The sequence below is a fragment of the Sciurus carolinensis genome, chromosome X (assembly GCF_902686445.1).
Source record: "Sciurus carolinensis chromosome X, mSciCar1.2, whole genome shotgun sequence".
NCBI classification, from domain to species: domain Eukaryota; kingdom Metazoa; phylum Chordata; class Mammalia; order Rodentia; family Sciuridae; genus Sciurus; species Sciurus carolinensis.
The window spans coordinates 5629883-5648620 of NC_062232.1; the positions used below are offsets into that span (position 1 = coordinate 5629883).

At 32.3% G+C, this 18738-nt stretch overlaps 1 protein-coding gene across 9 annotated transcripts in view; it reads right to left on the minus strand.

The window, feature by feature from the left end:
* LOC124972020 (lysine-specific demethylase 6A) overlaps positions 1–18738 on the minus strand; it is a 220392-nt gene that overhangs the window by 70254 nt on the left and 131400 nt on the right. For 4 of the 9 annotated variants that reach the window (XM_047536093.1, XM_047536094.1, XM_047536092.1 and 1 more), the window contains 8 exons: positions 14789–14882; positions 13144–13270; positions 8357–8455; positions 7947–8166; positions 7271–7405; positions 5902–5997; positions 4891–4989; positions 3885–4280 (listed from right to left, as the gene is read on the minus strand). In XM_047536093.1, coding sequence (XP_047392049.1) covers positions 3885–4280; positions 4891–4989; positions 5902–5997; positions 7271–7405; positions 7947–8166; positions 8357–8455; positions 13144–13270; positions 14789–14882 — 1266 coding nt within the window. The remainder of the gene's footprint in view (positions 1–3884; positions 4281–4890; positions 4990–5901; positions 5998–7270; positions 7406–7946; positions 8167–8356; positions 8456–13143; positions 13271–14788; positions 14883–18738) is intronic. The other 5 variants (XM_047536095.1, XM_047536100.1, XM_047536099.1 and 2 more) reach the window with 3 other exon arrangements.

The following is an 18738-nucleotide window of genomic DNA, read 5'->3' on the forward strand; positions in this document are numbered from 1 at the left end:
CTTTTGAAACTAACATTTTTCTCTTAGGACAGCGTCTTGGGGAGGAGAGGTGTTATTATCAAGACAGAATGTTGTGGGTGCATCCTCAAGAAAAATGATGTGAATATACCTCATGTTATACATGAAGACCCAAAATGATTATCTCTCCAACTCCATTCCATATATGGGAGAGATGCTAAATTTGTGGTTTGAGTCTTAGAGAGTTCTTGGAGGAAAGCAGTAGCTATTGTCATTTACAAAATTATTCATCTCTTTTCATGCATGTACCTCTATGGCTGCTGTGGATTCTGGTTATTGTCTCTCAGGGCACTGATGACACAATGTTAAAAGCACCAATAGATTCAGGGAAGATTTCAGAAGTGGGGGCATAAGAGTTTGTAAGAACCAGTTTCAAGCAGTGGAGTGTGGTGATCTGACTAGACATGACTATCGACATGTTGGTCATAGCTGACTTCAAGCACACCAGGTGACCATGGCACATATCCCAAGCCCTACAGGATGAACAGAATTGCAAGATAGTTGAGCACGTTGTGCTGGTCACTTGCGCTCACATGTTTCTTAACTGACATTTAAAACATCTTGATACTTTTTGAGAAGAGCCAGGTACATTCTGGTTGGCAATGGCCATCTTTGTCTAATTTAGCATATTCTTTCGGGAATGAGGATTTATCCATCTTCTTCCTTTCCAAGTCACACTTCTGTACACAACTGTCCAAATACATTGCACTTTTGCAATCCTAGATCTACCTGCCTCTGCATTTGGTCTCATGTCACTTTCTCCCTTTAGTGGACACTTCTCATTCTCTGAGTCAACTTTTCCAAAACAATGAGAGAACAGTATTATTTGCAAACTATACATTTACCGAAGTATTAACAGTGAAAATACACAAATAACACAAATAACTCAATAGTAAGAAAAAAACCATTTGCTCAAAAACAAAGGCAAACAAATGTACAGCTATTTCTTGAAGGACAACACACAAGTGGGCAATAAGGGCAAGTAAAAATGTTCAATATTTCTAGTCATCAGTAAAATGCCAATCAGTCTCAGGGAGCTATCACTTCATTCCAGTTAAAATGGCAACTATCAAAAAGGCAATATAAGATGTGTTGGCGAGGATGTCAAAAAAAAGGGAACCCTTTAACATAATTGGAGGGAAAGAAAATTACAACAGGCATTATCAAAAACAGGAGAATTCCCAATAAGTTAAAACTAGACCTACCATATACCAAGACTAGGTACAGCCAAAGGAAATGAAGTTATTTGTATCCTCATGTTCACTGTAGCACTATTCAAAGAAGCCAGATATGGAATTAATCTAAGTGCCCCTCAACAGATAAATGGTTAAAGAAAAATCTGCTATGTACATACCAATTGGTACACTTATTTATCCAACCATAAATCAGGATTAAACCCTGCATTTTCCATTATATGGATGAACCTGAGAATATTAATGATAAATAAGTCAAAAGGTAAATACCACATGATTTTAATCATATGTGAAATCTTAGAGAGTTGTTCTTATTGAAGTATAAGTGGAATGACAGCTACCAGAGGCTAGAAACACAGAGTAGAATGGTGTTTAAGAGGAATGTAGGATTGGGGAAATATCTGTGAGGGATATACAGTTACAGTTATATGGGAGGAAGAAATTTCAGAAGATCTAACCTATAGCAAGATAAACATGTCATTACTAAAAAAGGTACACAGTACCTTTTAAAATAATAAAGTGCATCTTAATTGGTTCTTACAACACACAAACTGTGACAATTCATTTGATTCAAACATTTAATAATAAAAGCACATTAATTTATTTTATATATGCCAATATTTTAAAAAAATACTTTTGAAATAACTAAACATTGAAATAAAAATCAGTAGTCAAAATATTGACCTTAGCCTACTAACTGAAGATGAACTAATTATATCCAAAGTAAGTAAATAAGTAATAATAACTGCAATGGAAATCAATTTTAAAAATATGGGAAAATGGTAAGGAAAAATCAGTGAAACCAAAAATTAGTTCTTTGAAAAGATTAGTAAAATCTGCTGGTCTATCGTCATGCAAAAAACAAAACAGGAAGAAGACAAACCACTAATATCAGAACTGGAAGCAGGTCCATCACTATTAATCTATGAACATTTAAAGGATCATAGAGAAATATTATGAGCAACTCTATACTCAAGACTGACGAATTAGCTGAAAGCAGATGCAATAACTTACATGTATAACCTGACAAAATTCACATAATGAAAATGACACAATCTGAATCAAATTATATTCTAGTAAAAATATTAATTATAGAAATCAATAATATCCTGTTCAAATAGAAAATAATGAGCATTTACTCAATGTATGCCCCAATACCAAAACCAAAGACAGGGCAAGAAAGGAAAGTCACAAGCAAATATCTCTCATGAATATTAGATGCAAAAATCCCATATAAAACATGCAAAGACAAAAGAATCAGAACAGTCAACACTATTTTAAAAGAGAATAGGGACAGAGGACTGACACCAGCTGATTTCCTGGTGTTCTTTATAAGGTAACTGTAAACAAGACAAAGTGATGTTGATGAAAAGAACAGACAAATATGCTAGTTCAGAAAAAGACCCATATATAGAATCAACAGATCTTGGGCAAAAAAGCAAAAGAGAATTCAATGAAAGAAAATCTTTTTTTTGCAATAATGCTGGAAAAACTAGATGCTGAGGTACAAAAACGAGAAAAAGACAGAAAAACAAACAAAATTCAATAAAGCAACCAAAGGAGGCAGACAAAAAAGAATCTTTAGATAGAACTTCCATTCTTCTCAAAAAAGCAAATGAAAATGGATCATGGCTCTAACACGAAACTAAAAAAAAAAAAAAAAATTCCTGAAATATAAAACAGGAGAAAATCTGTATAACACGGATTTGTTTTTAGTAGAATAACAAAAACATGATACACAAAAGATCTGACAGGCTGCACTTCATTCAAATCAAACACTTTTGCTCTGCAGAAGACACTGCCTAAGAAATGTGAATCAAATGCATTGTCACAATCCGTTTGTGTGTGTTGTAAGAACCAATAAGATGCGCTTTCTTTATATTTTAAACATCATAGTTTTGCCTAGCTTAACCTTTATAAACCTGCTCATAACACCTTCATCTATTTGAGCCTACCATAAGGGAAAAATTATCTAACATAAAGTCAGTATTAAAATAAAATGTTGAATAACTTACACAATTTATTGAATGTTGTAACAAGAGTGAAAAAGAATGCTGCATAAATATAGGATGCACACATGGATTTTGTAGGTACCATGGGATGCAAAAACACAAAATGTATTTTTAAAATTCTGATAATGAAGGATACTGTACAATAACAGATCTTTACCCTCAGGATCACATGGCTGTCTAAGAGCTGGCTGTAAGTTTTGCCTCTATCCAGTATCTTAAGAGACAGTACAACATATCCCTAACCCATAAATGATCACAATTCAAAATGCAAAGTAGAGTTTCTTTTGAATGCATACGATTCATCCCCCTCCACAAAGTTGAAAGCTGAGGGATGAACTATCAGATGTCAGATACTATCTGTATTTAAAAATGTGGTTTTGATGATTTAATTAGCAACTTTGCTTCCCATACTAGTTAACATAAATATATGTACGCTAGTCATACACTGATAAGTAAACACATTTATGTGCACAGACTGAGTCAAAATTTAATAATAATCCTGTACTAAAAATTCTTATATGATTATGAATTATTTAAAGTTAGTTCTTAAAGATAAAACCATTCCTTAAATTTAAATTTCTTCTTCTCAAAATGTATACACAAGCCAAATAAAGATAAACTATTGTACAAGAGCTGACAAAACAGCTAGTCTTTCTTTTACCTGAGCAGAGTTAGACAGTTGTTTTCTCCATGGCTCTCCTGTGATGCTGGTCAGGTTTGTGCAGTTATGAGGTAGAGTGAATGTGTTTTGCTGCAGGTAAGGCACATTTCCATTACTTCCACTTCCTGTTATAGAATTATTGCCTACCAAAATAGTGTCTGTATTCCCTAGAGTTTCTGATGTGCCGAACGGAACATAGCCTGCAGAAAAAGGTCCGTTGGACAAAGGCTTTTCAAGACAAGCAGGGCGAACTCCAGGCTGAGAGATGCTAGGTGCTCTGGTCAGAGCTGCATGTGGTTGCTGGCTAGAGATAGAGTTTGTACGCAGTGATGAGTCAGATATTGGCCCATTAGGAATTCCAGTAGTTTGTACCTGAGCAACTCCTGTTTGTCTCATCTTCAAAAACAAAAAAGAAAACCTGCTTGTGTGATTCTGAAAATGTGTAATTGACACATCTGTAACTTTATCACAGCATTTCATCTTTCTACATATACTTTAAAAAGTGAGAAACTATGCTTGATTTTATAGGTAATTACTATTAAAAAATTTTAAGTTTCCTTGTACAGACAAAAAAAGCAGCTGAAATTTATGGACTATGAATCAGAAATTAATAGACCTTTTTTTCCATCACAAAAGAGGATTTCAAGTTTCCAATTCATTTATATCAAATCCTTCAAGTCAAACAACCATTAAAACATCACCACCTCAGTTTGTTAATTATTAATATTAAAAATAAGCACTTAGGACACAAGCAAAACATTATATATATATATATATATAAATATATATATATATATAAAATAAACTATCAAGTGTTTGTTGTAAATTAATTTGAAGCTATTTTTTCCTTCAAAAATCTGTTCCTTCTGAGTATTTAAAGGTGATATTAAATTCCGCTGAATACACATAGAAACTAACAGTGACCACTAATATCCTCTAAAATGACACTCAATTTAAAAAAATTCCACGTGCTAATATATTTTAGAAATGATAAAAATGTACATACTCGTTGCTCCATTAAGACAAACTGACTTTCCAGCTGTTCCAGCATCAGTCTCTGAGCTGGATTTAAATTATCTTTATTTGCACGCAGCTGTTCCAAGTGCTAAAAGGAAAGAGAATATCATCTAAGTTTAATTTAAAAACTAGAAGAATACAAAGTTTAATCTAAAAATACTACATAGCAATTTATCAATGGAAAGTCTGTAAATTCACCAACAGTGTGTAAGAGAACACAGTAATCTCTAACCAATAGTAACCAATCCCAAAATGAAAATTTTAAGATGTGTAAGAAAGGCATAGATCTAAAGATTCATCTGAAGAAAGTTATTTTGTGAGTTTTGAATGAAATATATTAAGGTAAATGAAATTTCAGAGAGAAAACTATTTTAACACTTTTGTGTCCTTAAAATAGCAGGAAATGACCTAAAAAAACAATAATAGGGATTTGGTTAAATGAAATGTAAACCTCAGGAAGCCTCAACTGGAACATTATATCACCATAAAAAAATAAACAGTATAAAGACATGGGAAAATCCCCCATGTATATTTTTTAAAAAATAAAGAGGGGTTGGGTATATAGCTCAGCTGGTACAGTGTTTGCCTCATGTGCACAAGGCCCTGGGTTCAAATCCCAGCACCAAAAAAAAAAAAAAAAAAGAGAGAGAGAGAGAGAGAGAGAGAGAGAGATAAACATCTGTGTATGTAAAGCTCTGCATTTCTATTTTAAAAATGCAAAAAGGGAAATGTATGAGATAGACATATATGTACTTGCAAATTTTATCTAAAAAAAAAAAAAAAAAAAAAAAAAAATTACCTGTCTGTGAGAAAAGAAAACTTGGTGGCTGAAGGATAGAGAGAACAAAAGAGCTTTCACACTATCTAATATTTCTACTCTTTTGCCCCAACCACCAAAACTGATTATGATTTCTATAACTTTGAAAAATGTAAATAATAACTTAAAATTGACTGAATCCTAAATTACTTCTACTTTAAAACAGAAAAAAATATTTCATACCTGTAATTTCTGTGGTGTCAAACCCCATGAATGAGTTTGTTGCTGTACTGGATGAAGTGAAATAGTTTGGCCACTATTCCAGTTATCAGAACCATTCTGAGAAAAATTGATTTTAGGAATATTTGGTTAAATTCCTATAGTAATAGCTATGACTAGTGAGACACAAATGACTAAGAATTGAAATATTCATTCATATACATATAGAAATTAGGTTTTAAATAGTCTAAAAGGCACCACTTTGTAAACGTACAGATTTAGGTGAAAGGCTAACACCTAAATCATTTCTCAAAGAGCTAGAAAGACTGTCCACTATAACCACATTTCAATTTATTTCAATATCAGAACAGAGGCATGGTAAAAAACTGTTAAAATGATAAAAGCAATGAAATGAATGAAATGACTGATGAACATAAACTTATCCCTTCTTTCTGCATACAATATGATGTAGAGATTATGGGATAGAAATACTTTAATCCCTGATGTCCACAAGTTTAAAAATATATGACAGGTACAATTTCAGAAGAGCTGGGGCTTCATTTTTTATTGAGATTTTTCTTTATCTCATAAATATGTGTTGTATCTGTGTATGTATATACATACATAGAAAAAAAATGTTAAAAGAATATTTCATACCTGTAGTTTCTGTAGTGTCAAACACCATGAATGAACTTGTTGCTGTACTGGATGAACTGAAACAGTTTGACCACTTTTTTCTGGAGACATATATATGAAGAGACCCAATACATAACTATGTGCTTGCTATAGCTTCGCTGGACTAAGTGTTCTTTTTCTCTTGGCAGGATTGGGCAGGCCTTCTACTTGACTAGAAATAATCAAGTGTACTGACAAGGATTGCTGTGAAATAGTGTTTGACTGAGGTCTAAAGAGGTTCAGTATTTGGACCACAAGCTTTATAAGGTTCACAGAAGTAAGACAAAAATAAGGTCTGCACATTCTTAATTCATTCCTTCAAATTATAAATATTATAAGCTGTGTACTTTTAAAAGTTATGTGGACATCACTAATTTAAATACTGAAAATCAAAATCAAGTGTTCAATGGACTCAGCTTTTGGAAAAAAAGATTTTAATTCAATAATCCAATGTAGCATAGTTACTTAAGAAATCCCTTTCAAGTCATGAGAACATAAAAAGATTTTTAACTGATACCCCAAGTTCCTTCCCATCAGAGGGAGTTTTATTTTTGACCTAAAATCCCTTTGAAATTAAATTAAAAAGGACTTTTTATAGTTAAAGGGATTTTTTACATTTAAAAAGTCAATCCTACATTCATTAAAAAAGGTTTGATTACTATAGATTGGAAAGAACCCTTAAAGCTGGGCACCTACAGAAGATAACCCAACTTCTCACCTGCTGTGCTGAGTTCATGGCACCCTGCCTGGAGGTAAGCTCTGCGGGGATTGGTAGGCTCCATGCCTCCTCAATACTAGGAAGTAATTTAGTTTTATTCTGTAGACTACCTTGTGGAAGGTTACACAACTGAGCCTAGGAAAAATTATGTAAAAAGCAAATTTAACACAAGCCTATTTGAGTAAGAGCAAGTCCACTAAATCTTCCTCAGTGCTATAAGTAGTTACTTTTTATAGAAATATAGTCTCAATTTGGGATTGTAGATAGATGTTAAGTATAAAGAGGGCAACTAGGATATACTTGGGAGGATCAGAGCAAAGCTATGCTCTAATTTTCAGAGTTCTCACAGGTACTTCTTAGAAAATTTCAAATGTGAAAAATAATGTCTGTGTTCTTTTCTCTAAAATGCTATGACAACTTAAAAATGAAGATAGCACACTGAAAATGTTCATGCATATTAATGCAGAGCACATAAATTAATATGCATCAACAAAGAACATGTGCAAAAGCATATATTTTGAATACCACATATTGTGCTTCAAATGACAAGGGAAGTAACCTAACGAAATACTGTAAGTATGGAAACAAGTTGGCATAAAAACACAGACAAAATTTCCTGCTACTTATCATAAGGGGGGATGTGTGTCTTTTAAAATACGTTATTTTAAATTTTTACCTGTAAAAACTTAATTCGTGCTGCAAGTGTAGAAGTACTACTACAAGTTTTGCTTCTAGTTGCATTTAAGTAGCATTTAATGGCATCCTGAGGCTGGTTGCAGGATTCATAGAGAGTGCCTAGGTCCATCCAAGCAGCTGCATGCCCATGGTCCAATTGTACAGCACAAATATAGGCCTGCAAAGCATCCATAGGCTGGTTTTGCTGTTGATAGAGCACACTGGAAACAGAAATAATGAGTTTTCAAAACTGATTAGTTTTATAATATAACTATACATCTTTCAAGGATGTTGGGCATTGATTAAGATACTATTATTTTTACATATAATGATAAATAACAAACATGAATGTTTAATATGAATATGAATAATAAAATACAAATACACAAAAATTATTTTATACAGTCTTACCCTATTGAACACCAGGTATCTGCACTTGCTTCTGATTTATCAATAGATTGCCTATAGGATATAAAGGCATCCTGGACTTTCCCAATACTTGAATAACACCTAAAAGGAGAAAATATACCCATGAATAAACAAAAGTCCATTAACAGATAACATAAAATGGGAGACTGTATATTTAAGAAGGAAGAAGGAGTAAACAAGGAATGTGTGTGTGTGTGCATGTGTGTATGAGAAAGAAAGAGATTACAGGTATATAGACATACATAATTTTAATCTCCATTATATTATAATGTTTTGTAATACTAGGAACTGCTTAATAAATACTAGTGCATGTTATATTAATGAACTAGCTCTACTAAAACTATTAGTCTCTAAATTTCTTCAATGCTTTGATACTGAGTGTTAAACACACAGAACCAAATTACATAGTTTAAATTCAGGTTTCTTGCATCAAAGAGTAGAGAGTGAAAAACAAAGAAAAAACCCACAATCTGTTGGTAATGATTTCTATGCTGAATTTAATTTTCCTTCCCCAACTGATAATAGAGCAATCATTCCTTGTCATTTTGAATTATTCGTTAGGAAAGGAAAATTAATGTACATTTTCAACACATGACTCTATAACTCTATATTTTTACAGTGTAGGAATATTTCCCCTCACCCACAACCTCATCATGTGTGCATATATGCATGCCTGTGTGCAAGTATGTATAAAGGTGTCTGCACACATGGGTGTTCTTCAAGAAACTATCTGTATGATTTCACTTATGATGACAATGAAGATATAAAACAACACGTGTTTTATTATCTTTAATGAAACAAGCACCCTATGTTGACTGCTGTACTTACTCATTGAAATCTTTCTAATTTGCATATGCCAAATGCCTGGGAAGCACAAATTAAAGAGGAAAATATAAGCAGACAATTTCATATTAGTTTAAAGACATTTCATATAGAAGGCATCTCACATGTGCAAAAATTAGACTAAAATGGAAAATTTTAACCTATTCTGTGATTTTTCTTTACAGGCAAGTAGCATGAGAAAAGTAAAGAAAAATTAATATACTCACAATGTGTAGACTCAACAGTCTCTACGGACATAAATTTGAAATGACAGAAGGTGAATATACACTGTCCCAGAGTATAGGCAAATTAATGAAGGGGCAAATAAGAAAAAGTGGGAAAAGAATAACCCTAATCATTGGTTTTTAAAAACAATGATTCAAGTAGGATAATAAATCTCTTTTTAAACATAGTTTAGCTAAAAATCAGCAGAATTTCTTTTTTTTTTTTTTTTTTTTTTGGGGGGGGGGGGTGCTGGGGATTGAACCCAGGGCCTTGTGCTTACAAGGCAAGCACTCTACTGACTGAGTTATCTCCCCAGCCCCTAAAAATCAGCAGAATTTCTGTGATAAAATCCAGTAACTAGTGGCTGGGGCTATAGCTCAATGGTAAAGGACTTGCCTAGCACATGTGAGGCACTGGGTTTGATCCTCAGCACCACGTATAAATAAAATTAATATCTAAATAAGGTATTGTGTCCATCTAAAACTAAAAACACAATTTTAAAAAAACACAAATAATTAGTTTGAGAAAGAACATTATGAAAAAGTTTTAAAACATGTCAAAGTACAGACTTTGGATATGTGTACTAAAAAGAGTGAGATGTAGTATTGAAGTTTAAGAGATCTTTAAATTTAGAGACCTTAATTTGGAATTCACTCACATAAGACTAAAGAACATAGGATGTATACAAAAGAGGGATATAAAAAAGCCTTAAAAATGGCTAATCTGTAGGAGTTGGAAAACATAAGTGGTGCCAGAAAATGAGCAAAAGAAGGCATTTCAGAGAGTACTTACAACCTGTGTAGAAGGACATGGAGAATGGGAAAATTTCAGAAGAAAGCAACAATGTAAACAATCAGAAACCAGAAAGAATGTGAATGTTAAGAAAGAATAAGACATATTTTTTTCTTAAAATGAACTGAACTTCAGATTATCAGACAACTCTTCATAAATACCATAAGAAATAAGCAAAATTTCACAGTCCATTCCTAAAAAGAGAAAATTGAAGCAGTATACCTGTGAAAATTTATTTATGCAAATGGAATCATACCTATTACACTCCACTAACATGGAGTTGATGGGCCAAGAGAAAGGAAAACGAGTTACAGAAGGTTCCTCCAGGAATCATCTCACAGAACAAAACAAATTACCCTATGTTTAAAGCAGTAACACTCTGCAAGCCATGGTAGAATTCTGACCTTAAGACTAGTTTTATACAGTTATTTCTGACACTTGGTAATCAGAACTTGTCAGTTCCCTCAAATGCTGAAAGTGACAATAAATTTTCTTTTCACAATTCCTTGTATATATTTCTTTCTCTCAATAAAACTCCAGCCTTTCCTTTGTTCTCCGTACATACTGCTACCCGAGTCTGTGCATGTGTATCCTACACTGCAATTCTATTCCTTTATTTATTTATTTATTATTTTTTTGTGGTGCTGGGGATTTGAACCCAGGGCCTTGTGCTTGTGAGGCAAGTACTCTACATCCCTAGCCCTCCTTTTTTTATTTTTGAGGCGGGGTTATACCAAAGGCAATTGCCCACTGAGTCACATCACCAGCCTCTTTTATTTGAGTTATTTGGGGTCTCACAAATTTGCTGAGGATGGCTTTGAACTTGTCATCCTTCTGCCTCAGGCTCCCAACTGTCTGGGTTCACAAGGATGTGCCACTGTGTCTGGCACCAATTCTATTTTTCATGCCTGAACAAAAGCTTCTGTATTTGGGCTTTATTTGAAACTGACAAGCCCAAGCACAGATGTCTGAGTCTACTGACAAACCATTTTTCCTGTAATACAGCTTGTCTAGATTCCATTAAGGTAGTCTTTTGAGTAATTAAAACAACAACAAAAACAAGGTTGAACCTATGCTCCTTCTCTGAAACCAATTACTATGTAACTTTAGGGAAAACAATTATTCCTCTAGATTGTTTTCCCACAACTATGAAATTGTAACAGTGGATCTAGGTAGTTGGGTACTTGGCCTCATGAATTTAAGGAATGAAATCCACAGACAAGCAGAGAGTAATAAGTTTTATTTCAAGCAGAAAAGAGGAGACTCTTAGAGAATGGCAGGGACTACTAGGGGGAGTACTGTTAGATGTTCTTTGCATGGAGTTTTTAAGGATTTATATACGACTTCTGCAGAGGGCATTAAAGAGGGATGATGCTAATGAGAATGCTGGTATGAATCAATCAAATCCACTGATTTGGACTTATGAAGATAATCAGGAGTGTATAATTTTAATCCCTTCTTACAGAATTAAGAAGATATGTCCAACACTGTGGTTTGATATATCTGCAGAAAAGAGGAAGCATTTCAGGTAGGAGTCTGCTTGTGTTAGTCTGTCACTAGAGGAAAAAGCAAGGGCAACTAAAGAAGGGCTGCTATGGTTGAAGCTGTAAGCAACAGAAACAAGTATTCTGTCTGAGTTCACTGTTGTTAACCCTGGCAGGGAGCATCAACTCACAGGATGTCTTTCAGACTCACTGTCTCTTTTCAGGTTAGCATGATGACCCACCCCACTCTTGTTCTCCAAATGCCCTGATCCTATCTGCCTATGAGAAATCTACATTCCTGCCTCAAAATGAGACAATAAACTAAGTTGCTCCCTGCTCCAACCCAAATCTAACATTATACAATTCTGGGAAGCCATTATTACAGTCAGGAGCTAATGGTAGTATAAATGTATTACCCAACCCCTTTTCACTCCTATGTATATATCCCAGTGAGCTCAATTTTCAACACAGTACTAAACACAGAGATAATGTACAAATATCTCAGAAGAATTACTGTCATCAAATTACAATCTTTTAGTAACACCAAAGGTCTTCATGCAGAACTTTTAAAAGTTTTAAAATACAATTTTCACAAACTTGTTTGTTTCCCCCCAAGCAACAAAGCAGATTAGAAAGAATATATGGAAGAAGGTAGGAAAAGTAAAATTTAAAAAATTTTTTTAAATAAATTAAAGCTAATTAATACCTAAAACAATAATCCTGAACCTAAAACAGGTTAACATCTTCTATGTGAGAAGTCAAGAAAGTGTTCTGTTCATTTGGAAAATTTTATCCCTAAAAGGTTAAAATATAAAAAGCACTTCCATGCTTTAAATCCTGATTCACTAAGGAAAACCTCTGTTAATATGGCTATCCTCACTCAGAGATGGAAAAGTACCACACTTGTGCAAAACTTGTACTTTCAAGAGTATGTTTCAGTCTATGTCTTTACAACAGTAACTACAATAACATGAACCTCTGGCACTACAAACACCCACAGTGCTTTGATATAATATGCTACAAATCTCATTCTTGATTGAACAGAAATCTAGGTAGAAAAAATAGTTCTTAAATGTAAAACTCATATGGTAAAAAAAGTCTGCTTAAAAGTAAAAGAATTTTCTGTTATGTTAAATAAACATGAAAAAAATGTGAGAAATTAGAGGCAAAACTTTCACACTGAATTAAAAACTACTGGTGACTGCTATTTGATAAAAACTAAGATTGTTTAAGAACTAAAAATTTAATTCCAATTAAGATAATATAAAAACAAAATTTAATAAGCAAAATAAGAATAACTCAATTAGAGTAATCAAATTCATAGTTTCCAGCTTCACCTCCCAGGAATCTTTATTATATTAAAGACAAAAAATGTCTCTTACCAGACTACATCACATAAACTAAAACAGTGTATTAACTCCAGGCAGTCTAAGTGTCCAGTCTCACCTTCCAAGGAAATACCAAGATTGGCCAGAATTAGGATCTGCCTCCAGTGATTTTTGGAGATATTGAATAGCATAGCTTTCCTTTGTGGTTTTGTCTCCTGCTAGATCCATAGTATGATGCATCCAACCTATAACAAGAACAAAAAAGTTACAAGTATTTACCCATCATTCAACTACTATTTTAGCATTAAAAATACCGCATAGGAAACAAATTAAAATAATCTTTACCCAAACTGGAAACCACTGAATATAGGTGTAAGATAATCTGTATCATACACAGAAAATAAATAAGTGATGTGGGGCACTAGGTTTGCAAGAGTTTATTTGTCAGAAATTCTCCTTCTCTAAATTTAGTTTTGAAAAAAATTCAGAGATGATGCAGTTAAAGATGATACATTTACTTTTCCTTTGAAAGTCACAATATACCAAAAGAATTTTAAGAATGATCTATTCATCCTATCTTTATTACCAAAGAATAAATGCAAGGTTATATAATGAAAGATAAATTCTTTAATTTCAACTTCTGAAACCTTACAAAAGGCCCAGCACCTTACTAACATTGATTACTTACAAGAACATTCTAACCATGACAGTATTTGATGGAACAACTAAACAAAACAACAACAAACTTCAAGACTGTATGGAAAAGCACAGTGAAAAGTAAGTTGAAAGAGCGGTGAGAATGGTACAGAGTATGTACCACAAATGCTAACTTAGTAACTGGATTTAAAACCATAGCTACACAGACAATTGAAAGATTACATCATGGGACAATATATAATAAACAGAAGTGTTTCAGTTTTGTCTCAACTGAAGTGTACAAAATTTTCTTTGCAAATATATTATCTAAGCAAAATTATCCTTTTTGATACTGAAATTATATAAAAAATAGTAACATACAAAAGCATTCATATTACTCCAAGCTTTATTAAAACAGAAATTTGTTCAGACCAAATATAAACAGTGAAAATAAAACCAAACAAACCACAAACCAAATATCAAATGTCACAGACAATACAGATGAGCCTTATTTAAATAACTACTGGAGAGAATCCTCATTATTTTTAAACTTACAATATTTTATTTCATATTACTTTCAAACACTTGATGTCTTCATTTTAATTATAAGAATGTAAGAACTCTCTTCAAAAAAAAAAAAAAGAACTCTCTTCAAGGAAATACAGAATGAGATATTCTCTAATACATAGATGAAATGTTCCTATCAATTCTATTATCAACGAAATTATTAAAGGGAGTTCAGTACTTACTAAGCTGTATAAATTGTCTTAATTAAAATAGCTTCATAAAAGCCAAGCATACAGAGGTACTTAAACCTCAACCTTCCCTGGTCCAATATTAAAAGATAATATGGAGAAATAAAAGAACCAGCTGCATTACATTTGGATGTAATGCAGGTAAAAACATAATAATACTGGAAAAAAGAAGAAAAAACAACAACACATTTATAAAAGAAATAATTAAGGTACTCATTAAATTCATCACAACATAATACATGACACATTTAATCCTAAAATATAAGATTTTAGTGAATGAACTTCTAAGCAGAAGGATAAAAACTCCTCCCTAAGGCAAAAGAACATCTTTAAATTAACGTAAAGGGTAATAAAAAATAAGTTTTTATGTACCTAACTGTTGCAATACAGTTGCTTTAACTTGTGCAGGAAGGTTTTCTGTCTTCAAGAGTTGTTCATAGGCTTCTTTTGCAGAGTGATACTTCCTCTGAAGAGTAAGAGAGAAAAGGAATATTTAGAAAAAATCAGAATGACAAAGTCTTTAAGTGAAATATTCTTGATTTTAAACAATGCACAAACAACAATAACTTTGCTAACTTTTTAAGCAATTAAGCAGAATGAAAACTAAAGCAATATAAAATCATCCCGTGGTATCCCACAAAGAACTGGATCTAGGATATCCATGGATACAAAAACTGGGAGATGCTCAAGTCTCTTTACATAAAATGGTGTAGTATGCATATAGCTGATGCATATCCTCTCATATACTTTATATTATTTCTAGATTACAGTACCTGAAAATGCCTTAATTACCCTAGAAACACTTTCAAAGACAAGGATAATTAATTTATTAAGCAATAAAGCAAATGTCACTATCCTTTACAAAGTCTTGGAGGAGAACAAAAGTAGCAGAATCTGAATTCAATTTTAAACTATACAGTTCTAGGGAATATTCTTCCAAAATGTTTATGAATGAGTTACTTTAAAGCCACTGATAGAATATAACAATGTTTATAATGTTTAAGGTTTTAGAAAATTTCAAAGTGAATCCCTTTGTCATTCATCTTCCTCAAAAACTACTAATAAAACGAAAATCATTTTTGTTCTCATCAGAAGCTAAGAAAAATGAAGTATTATCTTTAAAATAAACTTAACAATGTCTTATGATGGCTTTATTTACCTAAGCAGCTTAGACATTTTTTTAAAGGACAATAATGGGAAGAAAGTATCATTTCAAGGTCAACTCATGATTGTTTTAAATGGTTGAACAATTTGATTAAATCAATGCTGTATAAATTGTACTAGGCCATTGAGTAAAAAGACTAAATAACACCTGACAAGTAAAGAAGTAGAGCAGTACATAAAACTGTTTTTATGTCTCTCACAAAGTCACCCAAGCATGCCACAATCTAAACAAAGACACAATCTTCAACATTCACAACTTCCACTTACATGGTGATGAATACATCTCAACTACACGCATACTCACACACCCTAAAATCAACAGTAAAGGTGAAAGGAAAAAGTCTTAAATTTTGTAAAATTAATGTGCAAATAAAAATTTAATTAATCATAAAACTTATGAAAGAAAATTTCAAATAAGGTACCTAAGGCCACTGAAGAACAAAGGAAATTGCAAAGCTGTAAAAAAATCTAATTTTACAATTAATGCATTAATATACAATTTTTAAAATGCTAAATTAGCTAAGGCAGGCAAGAACACAAAATGATGACAGGGTTTAAAAAAAAAAGTCAAACACAAACCCAATACGCCAATCAATAAACATGTCAAATGTAAAAAGAAAACAGAATGAAGTCGAACAAGGTGGCCCATACCTATAATCCCAGCAGCTATGGAGGCTGAGGCAGGAGGACTATAAGTTCAAAGCTAGCCTCAGCTATTCAGCAAGGCTCTAAGCAACTTAGCAAGACCCTGTCTCTAAATAAAATATAAAAGAGGGTTGGGATGTGACCCAGTGATTACCCCCGCTTCCCACAAAAAAAAAAAAAAAAAAAGAAGAAGAAAGAAAAAGAGAATGAAAATACAATAACACATGACCCCCATCAAATACCATTTATAAACAACTCATTTCAAATTTAACAACAGACTGAAAACATGAGAATAAAAAAATGGTAACTAATCAGGCTGAAAACATGAATATACTACAGTGAATTCCACATTGATGTATATTTATAAAATATCAAATAAGAAAAAAACAAAATGAATAGAAGGAAGACCAGTAGAGTAAAGAAGCAAAACAGAGGAAGGAAAGAGAAAAGGAAAAGAGGAAGCACTTGGGATTGACATGGATCAAATTATATTACACGCTTGTACAATTATATCAAAATGAATTTCCCTATGTAAGATGATACTGCATTTAATAAGGACATGTTTTTAAAAAGGCAAATTTAAAAATGTGATGAGATGCAATCTCTATATTTTAAAAGTTCCATCCAAAGAAGGACAAGCAACAAGATAATATTTTAAGACACATAAGGTATCTTAATAATGAAGAACAAAAAGAATATTAAAGGCAGCATAACTATGCTGCTCATTAGAAACTATGAAGTATAGAAAACAATGTAATGTCATATTTTAAATGGTGCAAATAAAAAATAAACACAGTAAGACAAGAATTCTACAAGTGGCAAAACTATCCTTCAAGAATTAGGATGATTTCTGGTGCCAAAAAAAAAAAAAACAAAAAAAAAACGTAAGGGAGACATTTAGAACTATCAAGATAAAGTAGATGTGGTCTATGAGCAAAGGTATAACAAATCCTTCAGACTGAATGAAAGGACACTACAGAGGAACTCAAAGTTCTGTGAACAAAGAATGTAATCTAAAGAAAGCAGCTAAACAGAAAATTAAAATGCCAGTATTAGCTATTTTTGGTTTGTGACTCTTTTTTCCTCCCTATATAATTGAAGAGAAATATGCAAAACAATAATTATAAACATGCTAACAAATATTTAAAGATAATAATGACATAAAGAAGAATAAATCTACAAAGAAAAATTATCTATGCCTCTTAAGTTTGTACCAATTCAAACTGTTGTTAAAAAAAAAAAAACCTCAGGATCATGCTAAAGCCATCCCAATACAACAAAAAAAGAAAAGGACAGGGTGGAATCAAAATAAACACTACAAAATATCAAACACAAAAACAAAAACTGAAGAGAAATAAGAGACCAAAAAAAGTATGAAGAGATAAGAAAACAAACAGCAAAATAGAAGGATGCCCCTTTCTTATTATTTTAAAGGTAAGAGGACTAAATTATCCACTCAAAGACAGTTAGAAGGAAGGATAAAAACAAGTTCTAATTTTATGCTGTCTACAAAAGACAGTTCAAGTGTAAAGACACGAATAGAGAGAAAATACAAAGGGAAAGGGGAAAAAACACTCCACATTAAAAGGAACAAAAAGAGTAACAACATCATCAGTATAAAAGAAAATTAACTTTAAGTTAAAAAAAAGGTAAAAAAGGACATCATAAGACTAATTTTAAACGAGTCAATTCATGAATGTTTAAAAAATTACATATCATAAACATACACATATCAAACAAAAATCCCAAGATAGATGACAACATGACAAAACAAAAGGAGAAAATGTCTTATAATCATAGGTGAAGACATCAAATCCCATTTTCAATAATGAGTATTTCAGAACTTGAAAAATATAAACACAACTACACCAATGGTTACAAAAGTAGGATACATTTCCCTCCAACTACACATGAAATAGTCCCTAGAATACAGTTCATCCAATGAATTTTAAAACATTAAAATAATACAGATTATCTTTGCCACCCACAATGAAGTCAGTAATAGAGAACTGTAAGAAAATTACAAATAAGTGCAAATTAAACAATTCACACTTAATGAGTAATAACTCAAAGCAAAAGCCAAATTAGAAAACAGATAAATGAAATAAAAAATACAACATAAATAAGAATGAACAGAAGACTCAAATGCCTTAACTTTACATTGCCAAAGATAAAAATAAAAAACAAAACAAAAAAAAAAATTTGGAAAACACTAAATACAAAGCCAGAAGCAGCAAATATTACAATAGAGAAAATTGAAACAGTCAGAAAATAACAGTATCAAGGAAACTAAACTTGAGACTTTGAAACTAAATTTGATCAGTAAAGTTTACAAATCTAAGGCGAATGACCAAAAGAAAAAAAGAAAAGGAAAAGGAAATGATCACAAATTAAAGTGAGAGATATAAGGACTGACCTCACAAAACTGAAAAGCATTATGAGGACACTATGATACAATACTATGATACACTGTGACATCAAAATATTTGTAAGAGAAACACAAATATCAAAAT